General features: G+C 36.2%; 1 protein-coding gene and 1 long non-coding RNA gene across 2 annotated transcripts in view; one reads left to right on the top strand and one right to left on the bottom strand.

Moving 5' to 3' along the window:
- Window positions 1–12997, top strand: part of LOC141499992 (uncharacterized) — a 33956-nt gene extending 20959 nt beyond the window's left edge. Inside the window, exons 3-4 of the long non-coding RNA XR_012471817.1 lie at window positions 11928–12173; window positions 12653–12997. This is a non-coding gene — a long non-coding RNA (uncharacterized LOC141499992). The remainder of the gene's footprint in view (window positions 1–11927; window positions 12174–12652) is intronic.
- Window positions 1–25417, bottom strand: part of ZNF236 (zinc finger protein 236) — a 222667-nt gene extending 197250 nt beyond the window's left edge. Inside the window, 1 exon segment of the mRNA XM_074202830.1 lies at window positions 25287–25417. Within this exon segment, the coding sequence (XP_074058931.1) occupies window positions 25287–25341 (55 nt within the window). The 5' untranslated portion in view covers window positions 25342–25417.
- Window positions 25418–25632: the final 215 nt, after the last annotated feature.

The raw sequence follows: 25632 nt of genomic DNA, 5'->3' as shown, positions 1-25632 counted from the left end.
AAAAAAATCACACAAAATTAACGAAATATTAGGCAGAGTGGACAGAGTGCTAGATTTGAAGTCAGAAAGACATGAGTTTGAATTTTGGGCCAGACATTTACTAGCTGTGTAATTCTGAACAAGTCAGTTTCCCCATCTGCAAAATAGGTAGCTCACCTCAAAGGACTGTTGTAAGACCTAATGACATTTCATGTAAAGTATGTTACAAATGTTAAAGCATGATAAAAAATATTATTACTATTGTCATTATTATTAGAATATTAAAAATACTTGTACGGGGCGGCTAGGTGGCGTAGTGGATAAAGCACTAGCCCTGGAGATAGGAGTACCTGGGTTCAAATCCGGTCTCAGACACTTAATAATTACCTAGCTGTGTGGCCTTGGGCAAGCCACTTAACCCCATTTGCCTTGCAAAAACCTAAAATAAAATTAAATAAACAAATAAATAAATGAAAAAATAAAAATACTTGTAATCCAGTCAATTTCTTTGATTACTTCAACAGTGCAGATTATAACATGTAGCACATCCTTCACTTTTCAACCTGTACATATCTTGCCCATATCCAATGGCTGTCTTTGCTTTCACCATATACTCATCTTCCTAATCATAGATTTCTTTGATGACATCTTTTAATCTTGTTCTTTGAGGTTCCTCCTAGGTCATATTTTAGAGCTTGCATACTTACCATGCTCTTACCTCCATTTCCCTGTGTATGACATTTATTTCTTATTCTCATTCCATCTCTTGTCATATGGCATCATTTTTAGAATATCAGTATTTAAAAAGATGACCTTTTATTTCCAATGTAAGCTTGAGATTAAAGGTATTTTGCAATTTCTCAAAGGCAATCTGGGCCCAGTTCACTTTATCTGAGATAAATATATAGATGATATAGATATAGCTATGGATATGGAAAAGTTATATAGGTAAGAACACCACTGTAGATAAATTTTTGAAGTTTTAGGTTGAACTCAACATTAAATAAGAGGAGGCACTAGGCACTGATCTAAATTCCTGTCACAATCTGGAACAAGTTTCATCTATTTGTGCTTTCCTTTATGAACATTTATTCTGTCCTCTTCTGAATACTTACAAATTTATTTAAGAAGAAAGACAACATTCCAAAGCTAAATGCAACCAATACAATGCTATACACAAACAGGAGCATCTGGAGAACTTTGCCATATAAAGGGAATACTTCTTCAATTCCATACTGGATCTCTTCTACCACAGGGGAAACATCTTTGGCAAGCTTTGAATATTTCTAACGTATTGATAGAGATAATTGTTGATTCTACAATTCTAAATGTAATTCTACATTTAAAGTAGAATTTTACTCCACTGAATTTAATGCTTCTTATATTGCTAAACACTAAACACAGAAGGATCTCGTATACATAAGTTGGAAGTTGGGAATATAGAATAGTAATTGTTTTCTAAGGTTTAACTACTTCTGGCTGTTTCCCCTTGAGTTTACTCTAAAACTAATCATTATCTTTAGCACATACTGTTTCTACATACACTTAATGCATTTTGGTTGCTTTTTCAGTCTTCAGATTCTTTACATCTTTTTTTTTTTTTTGGTAAGGCAGAAGGGGTTAAGTGGCTTGCCCAAGGCCACACAGCTAGGTAATTATTAAGTGTCTGAGACCGGATTTGAACCCAGGTACTCCTGACTCCAGGGCCGGTGCTTTATCCACTATGCCACCTAGCCGTCCCCCGTCTTCATATTCTTTATGGCCAATTCTATCTTCTCTACAAAGTCTAAATACAGTGTATTTATTTGTTGTAAAAATCTTGGCAGACCTTTTGCATTTTCTTCTGTTTGTTGACTTCCACCTTCACCTTACATTTATATGTCTTTGGAATATCTTTGTTTAGTTAGATCTCCAGACGTATCTTTTAAAATGCTTCATTCTATGTACCATTTTGAGATAATGCAGCTCATAAGTAACCATCATCCTTAGAAAGATGTTACAAATTAAACTATACTGTATGTGTTACCTTTGATCTCAAACAAATTTCTATTTGGCAAGTAAATCTATGTGGAATACAGCTAAAAAGCTAGACTCAGGGACAGCAAGACCTGGATTTATGCCCTCTTCTGACTTAAGACAATTTTCAAGAACCTGGATAAATCACTTAACCATGCTGGAAGCATGAGAAAGTTTTGAACTGCAAAGAGGTCAATAGCCCACAACATTCCCCAATATCAGTAAAAGGACAGGTCCAATCTCACTCTCTATTGCCTAAGTAAGGCAAGTGTTACTAAAGCACTTTCCGGGCTTTTTTAATCTTTTTGCTGTGCAACTTATTTATAACAGTTAAATTTTCATATGAAATTACTAAAATCGGTGGTAATATCATTTCAATAGTCAATTTTTCCTCACCTATTTACCTTAATTTATGTTCATTTAAGAGGTACAGAATTGAGTTGTTTCAACTCTAACAATTTTTTCCAACATCATCATCATCGTCGTCACTTCTAGTGTTTTATGCTACTGATCTTTGCTCTGACAAGCTAGTGATCAGAGGGCACAGAGAGATGATTCAGATTTAACTCCCATAGCAGTTAATCTTATTCTTCCATTATTCCCTCTAATTGAAGGAATGGAGAGTGGAGTACAAAACTTCTCCAACGAATGCCTTCCATTATAATGGTCAGAATTGGACTTTTCCACTAAATTCACTCTGTATCTGTTGCCCTCCTTGGTTTCAACTCCATTCAACAAGATGCCCCTTGGTCTCCCTTTCCACTTTCCTGATTCCTTTTGGATACTGCCCACCTGCAATGGACTGTAAACTCCTTCAAGTCAGGCACTGTCTTTCTGCTTAGAAGAGTGCATGGCACATACACACAGGGGGTACTTGATACTGGACAGGGATTTGGCACTCACTATGCCACATACAGGCCCCTTTCAAGTCTTTTCTCAAAGTATTCATGATGTAAAGTCATGAGACTATAATTTAAAGCCTCTTTTATGCTTCTGGCAGGAATGATTTCCCACATACCACCACCATCTCACTTTTTCTTAAGATCATCATATTTTCAGCATGTATACTGATATAATATGGAGAATTTTATCAAAAATCTTCATTCTTAGCAACCAGTGTTTATGCAGACATTGCAATTATTTTCATTGTAAGAATTTCATAAATATAAATATCAGAAATATTTCAACATGAGATGATTAAATAAATATTTCTTGCTGTCTCTATGCATATGGTAAACTGCCAACTCCTCCTTTGCCTCTCAATTGAATAACTGGTAAGCTATCCATTCATTTAACTGCAACCTTCTTTATTCTGATTTGATTTACTTTGACGACATCAAGACAGATATGATTCAACTTTTCTAGCAGCATAAACTACTCACTGGTCACTATAAAAGGATCTCTCATTTTCGAGTACCAACAGACAAATTGAAATTTATAGACCATCTTTAAAACTATGAATCTTAGTATCCTTTGCCTCCTCTTCCATCACTATCATCAGCATCAGCATCATCACAGAAAAAAAAACTACACATGATTGAGGGAAATTTTGTATTTTTGCTTTGTGGGTGGCCAGGGCTAAAGAATACATCACTTAGAAGTTGGTGATGAGTCGTTCCATATTAAGTAAGGATATTCAAAGCACTTCTAGTATGAAAAGACTTGCCATAACTTATAATAACTACACTGGTATAACCGTTAAGAAGCCCAAATCATTTCTATACTATGGTGAGGACTGTGTAATTGTGTAACAAAGTTAAATTTAAGGGAAAAAAACTCACTGCCCTAACTGTGAGAAATGTATCACTTTTCTAAAGTTAAGAAACATCTCAAGTACAAATATAAAGCATCATGGCAAAGTAATTTATAAAAATAGCTATCATTGGTTTGCAAAGTACTATATAGCTTATCTCATGTGAAAAATTGAATTTTAACTATGAAAGTATTTTTAAACTTAAAGTATTTAAGTTTATGCTAAAACAGAGGATACTGACTTTAGATGATAATGAAGAAAACTTTCTGGTACTTCATCATACATAAAATCTAGCAGAAATTATAAAATTCTAAATCTAATTTTATTTCCAATCTGTAAAGGTAACCCTACCACATCCCACAATACATAAAGTCTAGGAATAATATCTCTGGCTATGATTTTATCCCCTTCTTACTCAAAAATTTTCAATTATCTCCCTACTGCTTCAAGAATAAAATACAAATTTCTTGATCCAATCTAAAGTCCTTCACAATCTGGTTCCCTTATACAATTTCCAGTTATACTATTACTTCCTCACTTACACCCCCCTTCCAGTCAAACCTGCCTGTTAGCAGTTTCCCAAACAAAATGTTCCCTCACACCAATTCCTATCTTTCTTGACAAAGAATAGCTCAGTAATAATATTTATAATAATTATATGTTGAAATATTTATGATAATTATACTAACAAATTTATCTCATATGAAAGTAAATTGCAAGTTATACACAAATATTCAATGTTAAAAATGAAGAATTTGATAAAATTCTCCAAATTAAACCAACAGACATGCCAAAAACTCGTAACTTTAAAAGGGAAAGTTAGAAAAATGTGAGAATGCTGAGAAAGCATTTCTAAGGCCTCTTTCCTAAGTAAGGTCTTTTCTGATCTCTACCCACTCTTACCCCAGTTGTTACTACTTCCTATCTCTTGAAATTTCTTTGTTTTTCTAGATGTACTAAATATTAACTTCTATGTATAAAATGTTTGTTCTACTATAATAATACTGCAAACTCCTTGAGGAAATTATTTTTTAAGTTTTGATTTTATCTTTGCATTTGTTTGCATTCAACACCTTTCATAACCTAGCCCTTCTTCTCTGACCAGTTTTCTTATACCTTACTCCCCACCCTGCCCCCCACCCCCATACATACTTATCAATCCAATGACTGACCTGCTGGCTGTTCCATGAACTCCAACTCTGAGTTGCAGGTTATTTTTTCTGGCTACTTCCATACCTGGAACATTCTTTCTCCTCAACTCTACCTACTGACTTATCTAAAGTCTCTTCCAATTAAAATCTCATCTTCTCAACCTCTTTTAATTTTAGTGCTTTCCCTCTGTTAACTGTTTCCTATTTATACTGTATGTTAGATTGCAAGCTCCTTGAAGGCAGGGACTTCTTTGGTTTCTTTTTGTATTCTTATGAGATTTTTTTTTTTTGGTTTTTGTTTTTGCAAGGCAATGGGGTTAAGTGACTTGCCCAAGGTCACATGGTTAGGTAATTATTAAGTGTCTGAGGCCATCCACTGCACCACCTAGCCTCCCCTTCTTTTTGTATTCTTATGTTTAGAAGCGCACATGGCACACAGCAGTAGCTAAATAAGTGTTTACTGATTGAGTATCCTGAGAACTTGGCACACTATCTGGCACACTTAAGTGCTTAGCATGTCTGCTGAATTGAATTGAATTAAGCACAAAAATTTTATTATGTGGGGAAGGGTCCCAGATACAGTGATGTCAGGACTGATCAAAATAAAATTCTCCCCTCCCCTCTTTTCCCATACTTCAAAACTCAAAACTCATCTCTCAGTGACCTATCTCAGCTCTGGATAAAATTCAGGTTCTCTGAGAACTCTAAGATAAAGTCCACAAGGATATTATTTTGGAGATCCACCCCCCCCCCCCAAAAATACCCAGATCTTCCACAGGGTTTACTCAGCTGATAAAAAGTCTAATCACAGATGGCCCACTCATATTCCTTTAGACATAAGGCTTGGGGGGGGGGGGGCAGAGCAGTGGATAGAGCACTGGCCCTGGAGTCAGGAGTACCTTGAGTTCAGATCTGGCCTCAGACATTTAGTAATTAATTACCTAGCTGTGTAGCCTTGGGCAAGCCACTTAACCCCACTGCCTTGCAAAAAAAAAACTAAAAAAAAATTTAAAAAAGACATAAGGCTTGGAAATCCACTGCTACTGCATAATTCCCCAGCCTCTCCAACCCTAACCCTAACCCTAACTCTTTTCTGTTGTGTGACAAAAATCTTCCAGTCACTCTACAATTAAGGTGGGTAGTCCAAGTCACTGAATAAAGTATTGATGAACAATAGGAACAAGCAATCTTAGAGGTTATCTAGCTCATTTTACAGATGAGAAAACTGAGTGAGTCCTAGAATGGTGAAGTCATTTGTCCTAAAGTCACAAATGAACCAAAAACAACATTCATATCCAAGTTCTCTGAATAGAAATTAAAACTCTCTTTCCAGTGTACAGGACCCCAATCTAGCACTTATAATTAATTACCTCTAGACTCCAGGATGCTGCAAAAAGAGAGGGCCTTGCCAAGACTGGCAGTATAAAATCTATTTCTAGGGAACTCAGAAACCAGTATCAGATAGTTAATTAAGTATTAAGGTTCATCACCCTCCTTTAACAGATTCTACAAAATGAGGAAGTTGTCACTCCTAGTGAGACCAGAAAGGTTTCAGATAATATCTATAATAATACTAAGAACCATATTTGGTTTTTCAAAAAAGTATAATTTATATTCAAGTCAATAAGATCTATATACAAACACAGACATATACATCTATGCTTCTCTATCCATCGTGCCTACACTAATATTTTGCTTGAAAATAAAAAAGTCTTCTCAAAGAGTAAAATGTTTTAAGACTTTCAAGGTTCAAATAAAAATAATATATTAAATGATATAATCTTTCTTTTGTAATTCTTATCTAAGAAATGTTAGAACTTAAGGTATTAAAAAAACAATCTCCACTGAAATACAGTAGAATAGGAATGCAATACCCATTCTAAAACATTCCCTTTAACATTCAACAACATAATAAAATTTCTTCAATGGAATCCAAAATGTTTTAAAAATCTGTAACAATTAAAATTCTCACAATATAGAGAAATTTTTTAAACATTCATTCAAGTTGTTTAACAAGTGTTATTCGCTACAATTAAAAAGGATATTATCCAAAAAAGTTGATAAACTTAAATTAGAATTACAAATATAGAAATTTAAATTATTTTTTAAAAAATTTAATTCATTTCAAAAAGGTTTTCACAATATAAAAAAGCTTTGTCCTTTAAAAAAAAAAATCAGGATCTTGTCAAATCAGTCACATTCTTCAATAAACCTCTTCCCAAGTACTTACTACAAAGTAATTTGATTTTAACTGGTACTAAGTATATAAGATAACAGAAATTGAAATTACATTATGTCATGAGAAAGTATGTTTCTGTTTTTCTACTCTAGGAAAAATTCTAATTAAATAACTTTAAAATTTGCTTCCAGGATACAATACTAGAAATCATGGTCATTGCTCTGGTCATTTAAAAATAACATTCTTAGACTCTGGGCAAACTTAATAGATTCTTTCTGCATGCTTATACCTCCTTGGACTTCTTCCTAGTTTTTTCAAATGCCTCAAATAATCTCCCCACCCCCCGCATATTTTGCCACCATCAAAAAGTCTTCTTTCTTTGAGATAAATGTTCTATGCCAATTTTCCAAAATAAAACTATCAGTTCAAACTAATTTTCTTAAAATCTGGATGAATTTGGGCAGCAAATGACACATTCATTGTTGTGAGTCAGGAAGATTAATCTTCCTGAGTTCAAAATTAGTCTCATACACTTACTATCTGTGTGACCCTGGGCAAGTCATTTGACCTGTGTGCCTCTGTTTTCCTATCTGTAAAATGAATTTGAGAAGAAAATGGCAATTTTCTTTGTATCTTTGCAAAGAAAACCCCTCATGGAGTCAAGGAGAGCTAGAACCAATGAAAAATGACTGAACAACAGCGGATGACTTTAAAAGATATCATTTTGCTTTAAGGCACAAATAGAAACAAAAAGATAAAATCCAAACAAGGAAACAGGAATAACTGGAAGGATTATTTGGAAGGGTTCAAAGAAAACTAAATAGATCTGGGTCCTTCCTAAACCAGAAGATGGCCAGCCATGATAAGCTGCTTGAGTTTAAGAAGCATCTATCTATTCAACATTATTCTATAGTGCTGAGTATTACACTTTCCAAACTAAAGTAATAGTGTGTTCAAACAAAAAGAATTATGTTGTTAATCCAAAAGATTAGAGAAGAGCTCTTAATCTGGGATATGGGTATCTAAAAGGGTTAAAGAAGGTTGTCAAAGGAGACATTATTCCATTGAAGTATTCCAAAAGTAGAGATGTTAGGGAACAAAGGAAATGTGGTTTTGAGGGAGAATGGTGAGGAGGTAGAGGCAGAATAGAAAAGGATAGGATTATAATATATCTGAAAATTTTTGCAAGAGATAGTTGAGAGAAAAATTCCAACTGGCCAAAATGAAATGAATGGAGTTTAGATACAACTTTTAATATGGGGAGGGGGGGCTCCAAACAAATTCAATGAAAACCACAATAACCAGAAACTTTAAACCACATTCCAAATGATGAAGTTACAATATTTGTAGTGTACCCTTGGAAAAACATATCCCATTCTTACTGAAGATGCGCACAAAACTTCAATTCTACTTATAACATCATATCCCAATGAATCAAGATTTTTTACTGTTTTTCTCCATCCACCAACTCCAGAGAAAGAAACAAACTGGAAACTAAACATGATATGCGAGTTTCTCTTTTAAAACTAATACTGAGGGGCAGCTAGGTGGCCTAGTGGATAAAGCACCAGCCTTGGAGTCAGGAGTACCTGGGTTCTCAAATCCAGTCTCAGACACTTACTAATTACCTAGCTGTGTGGCCTTGGGCAAGCCACTTAACCCCGTTTGCCTTGCAAAAAAAAAAACCCTAAAACTAATACTGAAAATAAAACTGTTAGACAACAAGCAGAATCAAGAGCCTCATTAATTAATTTGACTATATCCTGATAAACATTTAACAACATTTATAATATTTAATATATACTAAAAGTGATATATTAAAAGAAAATATCATTTATGAAAAATTAATCACTGTTACACATGCATATGCAAAGTAAAACTTAGTATTTGTTTATTTTTATACTTAATAGGGGATATAACAAAGTCTGCTGAAAGTGAAGGGGTATAGGAACCAAAAAAAAAAAAGTTGGGACTACTCAAACAAGAACATTCAGTCATACAAGATAGTGGTTCTCTCTTCTCTTTCATCCCCTACCCCTACCCCCAAATGCCTTACTTAGAGGAAAGACTTTTGGTTACTACTTTTTAGGAATATTATAAAGGGGATTCTTGTTCAAATGTGTTGGATTAAATGGCCTGAAATCATATGAAATGATAGGATTTTGTGAAATATATTTTCCTATTTTATGAGTGCACCAAAAATATTAGGTCCATGATAGAAATTCTGGAATAAGAGAACAATCACTGAGCTATAGGTTTCATTTAAAGGCAGTTAACCCTAAATTCTAAATAGAGTAATAATACAAGAAAAATAAACTGAGGTAAAGAGAAAGCAGAGATAAAGAGAAAACAAATTATCACTTAGGAAACCCTTGAAAAGTCAATCAAAAATTAACTGAAACAATAACTTTCAGCAAAGGATAAAAAAATAAACCACATAAATCATCAGCATTTCTGCATATTTCCAACAAAACCTGGCAGGAAGAAAAAGAAAGAGAAACTTCATTTTTAATAACTACAGATTATATAAAAACTTTAGAGTCTGTGAATATAACACTATTTGTGAAAATAAAAATATTTGAGTACTTGGAGGAGTATTAACTTGGTCACAGTTATCCATTATCATAACAATGATAATACTCCCTCATTTGATTTACTTATTCAGTTCATGCCAGTAAAAAATTATTATAGAATTAGAGAACTAGAAAAATAATTACAAACTTCATCCAGAGGAATAAAAACATCATGAATCTCAAGGGAAATGATAAAAATAAGTGGGAAAGAAGAGGGTCTATCTAGTAGTACCAGATCTCAAAACTATATCACAAAGCAGTAACCATCAAAACAAGTTGCTTCTAGAGAAAAAATAATTAAGGCAATCTGTAGAATAGATTAGGTACACTACAAAAACAAATGTACTAAATAGTCCAGGGTTCAATAAACTTAAAGTCTCCAACCACTGGTATAAAACAAGCTCTATTTGACAAAAACTGTTATGGAAACTAGAAAGTAAACTAACAGAATTTAGATTTAGATGAATACTTCACACCACATACCAAGTACCAAGAAGAAAGAATATGAAGAAAAGGTTAGATTATTAACAAATCAGAGAAGCAAGAGATTCCTAGTATATTCTGAATAGGAGAATGGTTTATGATCAAACACAGGGTAGAAAGGATCAAAGAAGACAAAATGGATAATTATGGTTACATAAAATGAAAATTTCTGCACAATCAAAATCAATGCAATTAAAATTAAGAATGAAAATTACTTGAAAACAAAAACCTTAGCAGCAAGTTGCTCTGATAAAGGGATCATTTCCAAGATATATAAATATATAATGAACTGAAAGGCAGCTAGCTGGTACAGTTTGTGTGTGTGTGTGTGTGTGTGTGTGTGTGTGTGTGTGTGTGTGCGCGCGCGTGTGTGTGTGTGTGTGTGTGTGTGTGTGGTGTCAGGCCTTAAGTCAGGAAGCCTTATCTTTCTGAGTTCAAATTTGATCTCATATACTTACTAATTTAGCTTTATGACCCTGGGCAGATAAATTGATCCTGTTTGCCTCAGATCCTCATCTGTAAAAAAGAGCTGGAGAAGGATATTTGGCTAGAGATCATCAAAAAAAAAAAAATCAAAGAAAGAAGAAAAACACTTCTAATTTCAAAAATTTATAAAAGTTCTTTTAGTAGTGACAAAGAACTAGAAACAAAAGGAATGCCTGAACAAATTTTGGTATATGAACGTAACAGAACTGTACTATATGATAAGAAATTACAAGAGTTTTACGGAAACCTGGGAAAATTTGCTTAAACTGGTACAGAGTGAGGTGAGCAGAACTAAAGAGAGAAATTTATATGATAACAACATTGTAGTGATAAACAACTTTGAAAGAGGTAAGAACTCTTATTAAATGCAATGACCAACTCTTATAAATGCAAATAACCATGGTTCAGCATGAGTTCACTCATGCTGAACCATGCTACCCACCTCCTGATAGAAAGGTGATGAACTCAAGATGCAGAATTAAACATTTTTGGACATGGTCAACACAGAAATTTGTTTTGCTTGGCTATCCACATTTGTTACAAATATTTTATTTTTCTTTATTTTTTCCAGTGAGTAAGCTGGGGGAAAAGAGAAAATAAATAATTTTTAATTTTAAAAAGTAAAAAAGTTACATTAAAAATAATAATAAAATGAGAAAATTGGACTAGATTAAGAGGTTCTTAACTTGGGATCCACAGTCCATAAACCTGAATGGGGGGAAAAATATTTTTGAAAATTTTCATTACCCTATAACTTAACTTTAGTATTTCCTTCAATCATGAATGTAAATAACATAATTTTGAAAAGGGGTCCATATGCTTCACCTGATGGCCAAACTGAATCATGATACCATGATACATAAAAGGCCTAAGAACCCCAGGACTCTAAGGTGTCTTCCAGGCTAAAGTTATGTTCTATGAAACCCTCTGTATCTTCTCATTCTGCAAAATTCTTATCCACAAATTTCCATATATAACCACAAAGGATCTTTTCAATGTAGCTAAGGCCTCATTCTTTTAAACACTCTTGGCTAAGAATATGCTACCAGGACCATGTATCTATTGCATTTAATTTTTGCCACATAATAAACCCATCTCCTTTTCTGTTTGTACATGTTTTTGCTGGTCTTTTGATCAATTAGCATATGAAATCATGTTCATCATTTTTGTAAGGTGCTATCACTTTATACCCGTTGTACTTTAAATTAGATATAATTTTGATTATTTAAAGCATGGAGTTGTATGCATAACAAGGAAAATATTGATGTTAAATAAATGCGTTGGGTTTTTTTTGTTTGTTTTGGTAGGCAACCTGGAATCCTTCAAAGCACTATTTCTTCAGTGATACTTCTCAGTCTGGAATTCAGTTCTTCTAGTGCCTATGCAACTCATAAAATGAGTCCAATGACAGACTATATTTAAGGAGTCCAGTTAAAGAGAGAGGTTTATTCTCAAAAACTTCAACATCAACTGCAATCCAGCCATTTCAACTCTGGTTCCACTCTCAGCCATGCTTGCTGTTCATTGTCTGTCCTTGATAAATATAATGATAGGTAAGTTCTATTATCATCCAACTGCAATTCATAGTTTGGTTAATAGGCAATCTTCTTGAGTCTTGTTGTGTGAATAGTCAAGTTGATTTCTTATACCATAAAGTTTAGTAAACTCTAATCTCCTGGGAACCCTGGTCATCCTATCCCAGAAACTCCATTTTAAATAAAGTACTGGGGCAGCTAGATGGCACAGTGGATAGAGCATCAGCTCTAGAGTCAGGAGGACCTGAGTTCAAATCCGGCCTCAGACACTTAATAATTACCTAGCTGTGTGACCCTTGACCCCATTACCTTGCCAAAAACGAAGTACCCATGCCAGCCAAGTCTTCATTCCTAAGTTTTCGTAACTCTTGGGACTATCTATATTAGCAATGTCAAACTGAAAACCACCTACAAGCTGTATGTCATCTTAGTTTTAAAATGTTATATTATCTACATCTTATTATATATATATTTTTTGCTAAATATTTTCCAATTAGGGAATGTTGTGGGATGCAATAAGTCTATGTTTGACATCCCTGTTCTACATAAGCTACAGCAGTCTTCTCACCCTGGAAGGTTACTCTGCTTTTGCAATCTCCTCACTCTGAAAGTACTCTCTGTCACATAGCTGCTTCCTCTGGTCATCTCCTCTCAAAAATTCATTTCAAGAACATGCCCATTAATGTGGAACTGTTTCTATGACTTCACATGTATAAGTGATATCATATTGCTTGCCTTCTCAAGAATGGGGGGAGGGGGCAGGAAGGGAGGTAATTTGATATTCAAAATTTTTTTAAATTAATGTTAAAAAAAAGTTTTAATGTAATTGGGAAATACTTGACAAAACAAAAATAAATCTAAAAAAGAAACAAGCTTCATTATTTTTCAGTCTCTAGTCTTGACACTCCTGACTTTCTGTACATGCCATCTTTTAGGCACCTTCTTCCTCCCCTTTGAGCTTTCTCTACATATTATCTATCTCCACTAGAATGCATGCCCACCTTTAGCATAGCACTGGACACATAGAGAGCATCTGATAAATACTTATGGATATCATCAAAAACCTCTGCAATATTCCAAAGGTTAACACAATCAGTAGTATCATCCCAAAACCCAAATATCTGTAGCCTTCCCCCACACCAGGGTCCCTCCTCAACCCAGAATCTTCATTGGACTTCTCTTCCATGACAGTGTCTAACACCTTTAGTAAACCTATATATCTTGCCTGATTTTATTCGTCACCATATACTGATTATCAGAAGAACAAATAAAATAAGACTATTATTCTATCTTATCCTCCATATGGTTTTTTTTACATGTATTTTAAAAGTCAGTGCTTTGTTTATCTCATGCAGTCTGGGACATACTTAATAAATCCTTTTTTCCCCATTTTTACTACTAAATTAAATACTTCTTTATAATCAATATCAAACTAAATATTAATGTTTTCATGGTCTATTGATGCCTTAAAAAAAAAAATCAACAAATTAGAAAACAATCCTACCTACCAAAGCCCAAAACTTGTCATATAGAAGTTAGAAAGTTCTAAGTTTCAGTCCTACCACTGAAACGCACCAGTTGTGTGACCCTGATCCCAACAGTTAACTCTCTAAGACTAAGTTGCTGAATAGTTGATGATCTGCACTGGAAGAGACATCAGAAGGGAAGGAAGGAAAATATAAGCAAAGCATTTCTAGCAATCTATGAAACTACTGAAGTGAATTTTCAATGGCTAAAGTAATCTTAACACCAAGAAAAATGCAAACCTTTTTAAGACTTCTGATAACAGTGGCAATCTGGATAATTTCTCTTCTTTTAGTATCTATGATAAGACTTTCTAATTACTCCCTTAATTTTCTGATTCCTCTTTCTCAGTTTCTTTTATTGGATCCTCATCTAATTCCTGCCTCTAAAACTTTAGTCTAGACTCTTGTCTCTTTCCAAGAGTCAAATCCTACCACTAACTGTTTTGTAAGACAAAAAAGTCAATAATGCTTTTTACATTTTAAAATGATTGTGTTGTATATCCTATAAACGGCATTGTAGACCATACACCAAAAGTATGTGACCATCTGGTTTTAAATTTATACTTTACTCACTCCTGTTCTATATTCTCTCTTAAAAGTTTCATCAAAACCATGGATTAAATTATCACCTCTACATATATGACTTTCAAATCTAATTAGCCCTAATTTTCTATTAAAGTCCAGTACTATATCACTAGAGGCTCACTAGACATGGATATCCCATAAGTATTTCAAATTTAAAATGTCTCAAAAAGAACCTCATCCCTCTTATTAAAGCACCACCTATTTTTAATCACTCAGCTTTGAAAGTACTTATACTCTACTGCTTCCTTTTTCTAACCTCCATCATCCAATCAATTGCCAAGTCTTCTCTACATTTTTCCCATCTCTCAGATCAGTGCCTTTCTTCACACTGACAAGACCACCAATTTCAAGCCTTCACATCTTCCCACCGACTACAACAGCCTTTTCCTAAATGGTCTCCCAGTATCTAGTATTTCCCTCTTCAATTTATCTACCATTCAGCACCTTATGTAATCTTCTCTAAAACACAGGTCTGACTATGCACACTCCCCTAGTGTGACATCCTAGTGCCTCTAGAATAAAATAAAAATTTCTCTAACTGGAATTTAAAGACCTCCAGTATTTGGTTCTAATTTACCTCTCCAGACATTTCACTTCATATGCTCCATACATTCCAGCCTACCTGATGTTCTCAAACTGTACATTCTACCCCACATCTCCAGATCCTGACACAGGCAGCTCCTTGTAGATAGAATGGACTTCCCTCTGCATCTACGTCCCTTGGTTTAGAATCCTTAGCTTCTTTCAAGTTTCGGCACAAATGTTATGAACATCTCCCTTCTCCCCATGATTAGTGTTGATTCCTCAAATTATTTTTATTATTCAAATTATCTTCATATATAACAGATGGCACAGTAGAATGTAAGCTCACTGAGGGCAGGGCTATTTTTATTCCTTCTATTTAATCAGAACCTGTACATATTTCTTCAGTATTGCCATGATTCTCCTGTAATCTCATCAAAGTGGTACTACTACTCCCTCCAATCATGTAAAATGTAACCCATAAATTCTGCCACCATGTTACTTATTCCATGTATAAAAACGGTTCCTAAAGAGCTAAGTGCTCCCAAAAAAATCTTATCACCTAATACAGTATTTTCATGGAATCAATTAATGATTAAGCAAGATATGCCTGACCTCTATCTTTTGAAATAAGTCGGTTTCACTTTAGCAGTATAAGGTAGCAAAATCATATCACAAATTATGGTATCTTTAACAGGTCAACTGTGATTTAAGAGTTGATCTTAAAGACATAAATACCTACTCCCCGAAAAACAAACAAGTAAACTGAGCAGCCCTAACCTGGTATGACTCTTACCTTATCAGCAAAAACAATGGTGAGATAGGAGTGGAATGGTAGCAGTGGTGGCTCCCAGCCATGATACCTTCTTCAAGTCTACCCATTTGGTTTGATTGCTCACTTCCCATCCCCCCACCCCCAATTTATGGATTGTCAGAATGTCTTCTACACATTCTAGTTAGTTATCATGAGGTCCATGGTAAGGAAGCTCCTTGGCACACACAGTCACATATGAAAAAAAAAAAAGCTGAAAATCTCCAAAATAATTGTCCTGTTTAGGACAACAAATAAGAAAATAAGTATTGATTTGTCATGTGCTTCAAAATTCAGTTTTACATTGTTCCAAGAATCCTGTCTCCCCAAGAGAGTCTTCCTAATTCAAACATTTGAAAGATAATTTTTTTGTCCCTATTTGGGAGATAGTATAGTTAAGAGGAAATAGCACTGAATTTTAAGTCTATATGGTTAAGAGGAAAGAGCACTGAATTTTTAAGTCTGAGGATCTTGTTCAAATCCCTGTTGTGGAACTTACTAATAAGTAAGGTATGTTACTCAGAGCAAGTCACTTTCCTAAATTTTCAATATCAACTGTAAAATAAGAAGAGGTTTTTAGCAAACTTAGAAAAGGAGATAAAACAAAAAGATAATCAATACTGGAGTGGGCTACAGGCAGACAGGTATATTGTTGATAAATATGTAAATTTACACAACTATTGTGGAAAACAAATTGCAAATATCAAAAATAATTTTTAAAAGTAACTGGAGTCATACTTTTGACTCACAAATCTCATTTCCCAGCATATGACCCCAATAAAGTTGTACTGAAATGATGCTTCCATATACAGCAAAATATTCTAGTAGCACTTTTTGTGGTACCAAAAAGTTGGAAACAAAATTCTTACCCCCCCCATCAACTATAGAATGGTTGAATAAACCATGGTGCATAAATATAATGAAATATTACTGTACCTTAATTAAAAAAAAAAAACCATGAGAAACACAGACTTCTCTTCAAGTTATTTGAACCGAACCCTTGAATGCTTGAACCCTCAAGCATCAATAGTTCCTAAAGCATCAAAGAAGGAGGAGCAGTTTTAGCAGTAGGAAGACAGAGCAGATGTCATTTATACGTATGGGTCAGTTCCAAGTCAGTAAGTAATAAGAATTAGCTTTACCTTCAATTTATGACAGATCAGTGCAGTTGAACTGCCAAAGACTTGAGAAATTTCAATGAAATACTCATGCTTCAAAATTTTCAGATTTATCTTTTTATCATAGTAAGTTAGTACCTATTAATGTAATTATCACAGATCAAAAACTGTCCAAAAACTTTACTGCAATATCAATAATAACAGTCCTGTCAGTAATATCCTTATAATAAATATGTTCCTCAAGTTGACCTTTACGTGCCTGTTTTGTGGATCAAGTCTGAGGTTTCTCACGTAAAAGTACTATCATTAAAATTCATCTACCTTTTTTTTAATGAACCAAATTTATAAAGGCTTCAAAAATAGGCACAAGCCCTTATCAAGTGATTATTAATACGGAGAACTGTGCTAAGAACTAAGAACACAAATAAAAAGCTAAAACACATCTTGCCATAAAGGAACTTATATCCTCATGGGGAGTTTGGATTGTTCTTGCCTATCCTAGACCACTTGCCACTTTCTAACCCTACCTCTGCAAGCACTATTCAGCATTAAGTACTTTCTTGGATGTTCACATGACCTGAATTATGTCAGAACCTTGTTGCCTCCCTTTCTTTTCACAGTCTAGACACTAAATTTCATCTACTGTTTACACTGCAATTCTTCTACCTTGGAGCACCATCTAGCCATCTTTCCCAGTCCAATTAAGCAGGCTAGGTTCATTATCAATTCAGCTAAGCTTTCTTCTGACTTTGAAGCAGTTAAGTAGTTTTATTATAGAGCAGTTAGGTGATGCAGTGGATAGAACACCAGACTAATCTTCCTGAGTTCATACTCAGGCTCAGATACAAGTCATTTAAACTCGCTTGCCTCAATTTCCTCATCTCTAAAATGAGCTGGAGAAGAAAATAACAAGCAACTCCATTATCTTTGCCAAGAAAACCCCAAAAGGAGTTAAGAAGAGCTGGCCAGAAGTGAAATGAACAAAAATAATACTTTTATTGACCTATGGTAACTTATCAAAAACTTCTTTCCTCTAGGCTCCAGCTCTGCTCACCATCCTTGCCACCCAAGCTGAAAAGCATGAATGACTGGAGCCATCTTATCCATCACTCCCCCAAACCAGCACCTCCACATCATCTCAAAATCAACACCTCTCTCTACTCACTTTGCTCTCTCCCTAAATCAGTCCCTCATCACTTTACTGCCTAAACTAATAACCCTAACATCATTCACCCAATTGCCAAAATAATCTTCCTAATGCACAGATGTAACCATATCATTTTTATATTTAAAAAAAACTTCAATGGTTCTCATAAAATAAAAATATAAACTTTCCAATCAGGCCTTTCCGACCTTAATGCACAAATTGGATTTTTAGTTAGTCCCCCAATTCCATATATCATATTCCATCTACCAAGACCTAGACTATGTTTTCCAACTCATCCATCCTTTCTGGATCCTTTTCTTTTTTAAAGGCTTTGATCAGATGTTACCTTTAACTGTTTTCCCTGATATTCCACCCCCATTCCCTACCATGACCATTCCAAAATGTTCTTCTCCTGAAATTTTTTTCTAGAGAACTTTGAATGTATCAGTTTCTCAGGGTACAAATTTGTTAAGCAACAGGGACTGGGTCATTTTTTTTTTATCTTTTTGCCCCCAACAACTGGCACAGTGCCTTAACCATCACAGGCATTTACAATTTTTTTTTACTGAATTGAACTGAATAAAATTTTGGAGAACAAGTTTAACTCAGGCAAACAAACTAAGTCACCAAATAGGTTTGGGTTTTTTTTGTCAAATAAATCATGTTTTACAAAATATGTAATAAAGTTAACCAACAAATATTTGTGGAAAATTTGCTTATTTTAATAATTCAATCCCTCTTTTTTCCCCATATGGCACTATTCAATGATTTAAAAAAATAAAGATAGGTGAGTTTCATAAAAGCTTACAAATGCAGTAAAATCATCTTGATTTGATCCATCTGTGAATTATATGAATTATGTTCATCCTTGCAAATGGCTCAGCTTTCAAATACTTGGTGACATCACTAGTCCATCCATCATCTTACTCCAATAACATTTCTTTGTCAACACTAGCTATATCTAGTCTTATTCCAAATGATGCTGAAAGACCAAAAAATAATAATTAAGGTTCTGTTCTATATGTATATTCAGCTCCCACAAAAAGATCTTTTAAAGCAGTTTACCATACTCAAAAGAAACAGTGAACAAGATGTGCAACAAGTTTAAAAAACAAAATAGAACTTCTACTTAACCTACTACTTTTTCTTTGTATTAAAAAAAATACTATCCATTTCTAGCATAGAGATTAGAAAGGAATGAAAAAGAGTTTTTCAATTCCTCCAAATTTCAATCATCTTAACATTTTCTTCAAAAGGTTAATTTTCTAAACATTAAACAAAGTAATCTTTAGACTATAACAAAAAATGTTCCAATGAGCATAATCCTCCTATCTGTCCTTGATCCTCAATATTTTTTACTAAATCATCTTCCTGATTATACCCAATAACCCCAAACTGTCTAACAGACCTCTATCCTCTTGTCCTATCCTCCCTCAGTACTCCTTCATTTGGTGATCTCATCATCTCCAATGAACTTATTTATCATCTCTATGCTGATGACTCTCAAATCCACCTAATTAGTAGCCCTAACCTCCCTGGTTACAGCAGTCTGGCATCTCTAATTCCCTAATAGACATCTCTAACTGGATGTCCAATAGACATCATAAACCCACATGCCCAAAGACAAAATTCATTATCTTTCCCAAAAAATCTTCACCTTTTCAAATTTCCCTATTCACTGCCAAGGATACCACTATTCTCCAAAATCCTTCGGGCTTAAAAACCAAGATAGGTGAACCTTAACTCCTCACTTTCTCTCACCCTGCCTGCCCCAAATCCAATTCTGTTGCCAAGGACTATAAAGTTCATATTTGAAACATTTCTGAAATAGGCTCCCTTCTTTTCTCTGATAATTCAGACCCTCATTTCTTCACTCTATTGTAATAGCCTATAGTTGATCTCCTTTCAACAAGTCTCTCCCCACTCCAATCTATCCTCTACTTATGTACTTAGCCACCAAAATGATTTTCCTAAAGTGAAAGTCTGTTCATGTCAATTCCCAACTCAAATTCTAGTGGCTCCCTATCCAGGAATACATATAAAATTCGTTGGCATTCAAAAACCTTCATAATCTACCTCTTCATCACAACCCAACTTTCCAATCTCCTCAAAACTCACCTGCCCCCCCCCCCCACAAACTCTTCAATCCACCGACATTTGTCTTACTTCCAGGAATAAAAACACTCTATGTCTTGACTCTGGCCATTTTCTCCAATTGGCCCCGACACCTAAAATGCTCTATTTTCTCATCTACATCTACTAGCTTCCCTGGCTTATTAGTCCCAATCAAAATCCTAAATCTTCTATAGGAAGCATTTCCCAACTACTTTTGGTGACTTATTGGTTTCCCTATTAGATTGTGAGCTCTTCAAAGACAGCAACTATCTTTTTTTGCCTTTGTATGCCCCCAAGGGTCTAACATGTAAGTGCTATAAAAAGCTCATTTCCTTCACTTCTTCTATATTAATCATAGAAAATTTGAAGCCCTGGCCATGCAATACTCAACCTCCCTTCTCATTCTGTTATTGATTCGCTAATGTTCATGGAATGGGAGCTAATATTATATAGCTATATACCATTTTTCTACTTAATGTGATACTGATGGGACAAGTATTATCCCCATTTTACAGATGAATAAACTAAGGTTCACAGAACTAAATGACTAGTCAAAAATCTCAAACAGTAGTAAGGACAAGATTAAAACCCAAATTTCCTGGTGTTTTTTTTCCTACATACCACTGCTGAAGGAGGTTGTGGGCTTTGCACAGCACCTGGTCCCCATTTAAAACCAATTCACCTGCATGTCTCAGAATCATCTCTTTGTTGTCATGGTCCTCTTGGAGAACCAAGGACAAGCAACAATTATGCTAGTTACTACTAGTTTTTCTATTATTTGTCTTATAAAATATTGTCTTATAATTCCTTGAATTGTTCTTGGGAAGAAAAAGGAAAGGGAATAGCCTAGGGATTTCACTGGTGTAGGAAATTCCTAAAGAGCAAAATCCTTCTACCTGCTCAAAGTCAGCACTATTTTAGCAATTAAAAGCCTTGGGCAGTTGCTTAGAAGTACCACAGATTCAGCAATATCACAACCAGATTAAGATATAAGTGGGAAATATTTAACAAAACAAATTAATACACTTTAGAACATAATGTTAATATGTGATTTTTTCCAAATCAATATGCTGTGCTCCCCCCGATCCTCAATCCTCAGATAGGAATTAATGGTCATTCCCTTTATATCTGACTTTTACACCAAAGGGAGGAAGCCTTTCCCTACCCTCTCTTAATTCTAGTACCTTCCCTGTTAATTATTTCTTGATAATCTGGTATATAGCTTGTTTATACATATTTACTTACTTGTCACCTCTTCTGTATTGTGACTTGAGGCCAGAGATTATTTTTTGGCCTCTTTTTGTATTCCCAGAACTTGGCACACAGTAGGCACTTCATATTTATAGATGGGGTATCTTCCATCTCAGGTTCTATGATATCCTTTTGCTTTTCCCATTATCTTTCTGGATATAGGCACTATCTTTTTTATTCAATTTTATATTCAATTCTAAAAATCTCTCCCTCCTTCACCCCTTCCCAATGAGAGGCACAAAACACAAAACAAATATGTACAATCATGAAAAACAAATTCCTGTATTAGCCATTGTAGGATAATGGGAAAGGGAAAAAGAAAGGGAAAGGAAAGAGTTCCCAAAAGATGGGTACCTCTTCATTCCAATTCTTTGCAAACACATAAAGGGCTGTTATAAATATTTTTGTATATATGATCCTTTTCCTCTTTCTTTGATCTTTTTTTGGAATATGGACTTAGCAGTGATACTTCTGGATTAAAGCATATATCTATGCTGTTTGTTAGCTATCTGGGCATAATTACAAATTGTTTTCCAGCTCCACCAATAGTGCATTTAAACTACCCATTTTCCCCACAGTCCTTCTAGCATCTGTCATTTTTTTTCCAAGTTAGCCAATCTGATGTGTGAGATGGTACCTCAGAATTAGTCAATCTGGTGTGATATGCTATTTCACATTCGTTTTAATTTGCATTTCTCTAATTATTTAGAACATCTTTTCATATAGCTACTGATAGCATGAATTTTTTTCCTCTGAAAACTACCTATTCCTATCCTTTGAGTATTTACTAATTGAAAAACCAACTCTTCTTATAAGTTGGCCAGTTTGAGATGGATGTGTGTGTGTGTGTATATATATATATACATATATATGTGTATATATATATATATATATATCCCCTATATTGTTATTAATGCAATTATGGGGGGGGTTGGCAGCCATATCACACTACCGTTACTCACACTGAACAGTAAGGTCAACTAAAATCCTTGTATTTCTTTCATAGTAAGTGGTGTTAAGCCCCCAAGTTTTTAGAACTACTTCTTACGGGCAGCTAGATAGTGCAGTGGATAGAGCACTTGCCATGGAATCAAGAGGACAGGAGTTCAGTTCCAGTCTCTAACTTAGCTGTGTAGCCTTGGGCAAGTTATTTAACTTAACCCTGACCACATCCAGGGACATTTCCAATTGTCCTGAATAATATCTGGCCAAAATCCAGCCTCTGAGCTGTGTAACTTGGGCAAGTTACTTAATCCTGATTCCTATCTGGCCACTGGACCCAGATGGTTCTGGAGGAGAAAGTGAGGCTGGTGACTTAGTACAAGCATGCCCCTCACTCAATCCAATTCATGTGCCTGTCAAGGCATCACCTCCCTGAAGTTGAGGTTTCTTCAAAAATTTGGGACAAACATTATTATTAGCATTACTTCTTGTAAACTTCATCTTGTTCATTGCAGCCCACAGAGATAATTTTAAAGCTTGACTCTGTCATCTAATATATAGCCATCAAATCTCATTTTCCATATTTTCATCCAAGTCAGTGATTTAAATGTCAAACAGGAAACAGTCACAGACAAGTCCTAAAGAACATTTCTAGAAACCACTCTCCAGTTTGAAATGTTAATATCTTTAGGTAAAGTTGTTCAAACACTTACAAACTGTACTGTCTACTTTAAGACACAATGAATAGAAAACTAATTTGGAAAAAGAAAGGCCTGAGTCTAGCTATGTCACTCTGTACAAGGTGACTTAACCAGTCTATGCTTCTGTTTCTTCATCTGTTAAATGAGATGTGGACTCCAAAGATCTGTAAAAGTCTAAAAAAATTCTCTAAATCCATGATTCTGATCTATAATCCATTGAACTGCTTCCAAAAGTACATGAAAAATGTCTAGTACTTGGTCAAAAATCATGATACAATTATAGTTCTCATTAATGCCAGTCTAGTAACTTCATCCAAAAATGCCATTGAGAATTTTGTTTTAGCTTGATTTATTCATAACAAACTTTTGTCAGTTCCCAGTGCTCTCTTTTCTTTCCCTAAGGGCTCATGAAGCATTTGCTTAATAAACTATGCTATATAATATTTTCAAAGAACAAAGTTAAGTAAATGGGCTATAGCTTCTAAACTTTCTATTCTGAAAATCAGAAGACCACTATCTCTTCCAATATCTAGCATCTCTCCTATTTAATGTTCTATAATGGATCTATATTTACTTATCTAAAAGATGACAATACCCAACAGTTCACTGAATCACCTAACAGTAAGTAATGAAAGCCAAGACTTTTAGCTACCAAAAACACCAATTCCTGCTCATAGGTCTGGTTCGGGATATCCATAATTTTAATCTCCCTGGGTTTCTGATAATTCAGAGGCTCGATTAATAATGATCACTACAAGTCCTAACTTTACAATTTTAAGATTCTTCTAAAAACAATTAGCTAGCATCAATATAAAACCACCTTCAGAGTAAACAAAATATTTACACAGGCTAAATCTAAGGAATTAGCTGAAGGAAAAATTAAAGCAAAGTAAATGGACGTTGAGATCACTGTGTGTGTTCTTTTTTTGTACAGTTTCAAACAAACATAAGCTCTCTGAGGAAAATGAAGAAAACAAAATAGTATTGAGGTTTAACAAGTCATTTTAATCATTTACATTGGTAAATATTCATAATCACTTTTCACAAGTGTTAACCTTTTCTGCTAGAAAACTAAATTTCATTCACAATAATTCTATTCTGCAACTATAATTGTAGAATTGATTAGGGCACTGAGATGTGTGTCCTATCTCTGGCAGATTTCAACTTTCAGTCTTCCTAAGATTATCTCTATCTCCTGTATCAAGCTGCCTCTTTTCACTTTTATTTCTGGGCCTAAAAATATTGTATTCTCTTGCCATTTTTGAAAATCTTTTAAATTTCTCTTCCATTCTCAGTAAGGTAGCTAATAACCACGAACTTAGCCCAACAACCCATCAGTCATTTATTTAGCCCCTATTATGTGCAAGATCTGAGTTCCATCCGATGAAAAATTCACAGCTTATCAACTTGTAAAAGTAGCAAAAACAAAGCAATACCCGTTCACCGATCAAATAAGGTGATTATGTAGTTTGCAAACCCTTACCCCATACAGAAATCTTTCAAAGTTTAGTTCCAGGAAAGTTCTATCGTCCTCAAAAAGATGACAAAAAAAAGGTCCAACCCTTTATTCGGTGACTCAAAATCAAAGTAAATAATGTATGGCCATTCTGAATGTCTCTCTTTTTTTTAACAACGTACAAGATTCCAACCTCCAAAGAATAAAAACGACCCGATGGAGTCGACGTTGTAAAACCCTGGCAACACGGTCAAAGCAAGCCCCGACCTTAATGAAAGAAAAACAAAAACAAAAAGCTTCCCCGGCTACAGAATAGGTGGTGGCACCGTCTTCCCAAATGCAAGCCTCACCAAATGCCAGTGGGGTGGGAAGGGGGGACAATGGGGGGCAGGGCGGCGCCATCCCGGCCCAGGAGGGGCAAGGGCCGGCGATCCCAAAGTCTATCATTTCCGAGAAAACTTTGGGGTCCTCTTCCGCGCGCGGGGCGCGCCGGGGGGCCCGGGGGAGGGTCTGCGCCCCTCCTGCAACTTCTGCCAGAGGAGGGGGTGGGGGAGGGGAGGCCCGCGGCGGGGGCGCGGGCGGCGGGAGCGGGCAGGCCCGCGGCCGCCCGAGGCCTCCCGCGGCGGAGACAAAAGTAGGGCCAGCGCCGAGGCCGCGGCGCCGGCGGAGGCGGAGGCGGAGGGCCTGGGCGCCGCGGTATCATTCCGCCCTCCGCCGCAGTCGGGAGCGGCGCAGGCGGAGGCGGGAGCGGGCCGCCGCTGCCCTCGCACAATGGGGGCGACTTCGGCCGCCGCCGCCGCCGCGCCGGCTCCCCGGCCCCGTCCACATCCGGGGACTATATGCGCGGCGGAAAAGCACGTTTCTCCGGCGGCCCCCGGCCCCCCGAGCCCCCCGGCCGGGCCGCAGCGCCGCGGGGGCCGCCCAGGGCTCCGTCGGGCTCCTCCCCGGCCGCCTTACCGGTCTCGCCGCTCGCTTTGGGCTCCTTGGCTTTCGGAGGACGGCCCCGCGGCATAGTTCCCCGGCGCTGGCTCGATGGGGCAGGGCGGCTCGGGTGCAGCGAGGAAGGGGGCCGGACCAGCCCTTCACGGGGTGTGTGTACACACACACACATCCACGCGCACACGCGCACACATACGGGCGGGCCGGCGCGCCGGCGGGGGCGGGGGCGCGCACGCGCGCGAAACACGCCGCGTGAACGCGGCGCGCGCCGGCGGGGCGGGGCGGGGCGGAGGAGGGAGGGCGGAGCGGACGTTGGCTGTGGCGGCCTCCCCGGAGCGCCCCCTCCCCTCGGCCCGGACCGGCA

Source organism: Macrotis lagotis, chromosome X (genome assembly GCF_037893015.1).
Source record: "Macrotis lagotis isolate mMagLag1 chromosome X, bilby.v1.9.chrom.fasta, whole genome shotgun sequence".
NCBI lineage: Eukaryota > Metazoa > Chordata > Mammalia > Peramelemorphia > Peramelidae > Macrotis > Macrotis lagotis.
Note: the sequence above shows the minus strand (reverse complement) of the source record. Positions and strands in the feature narration are given on the sequence as shown.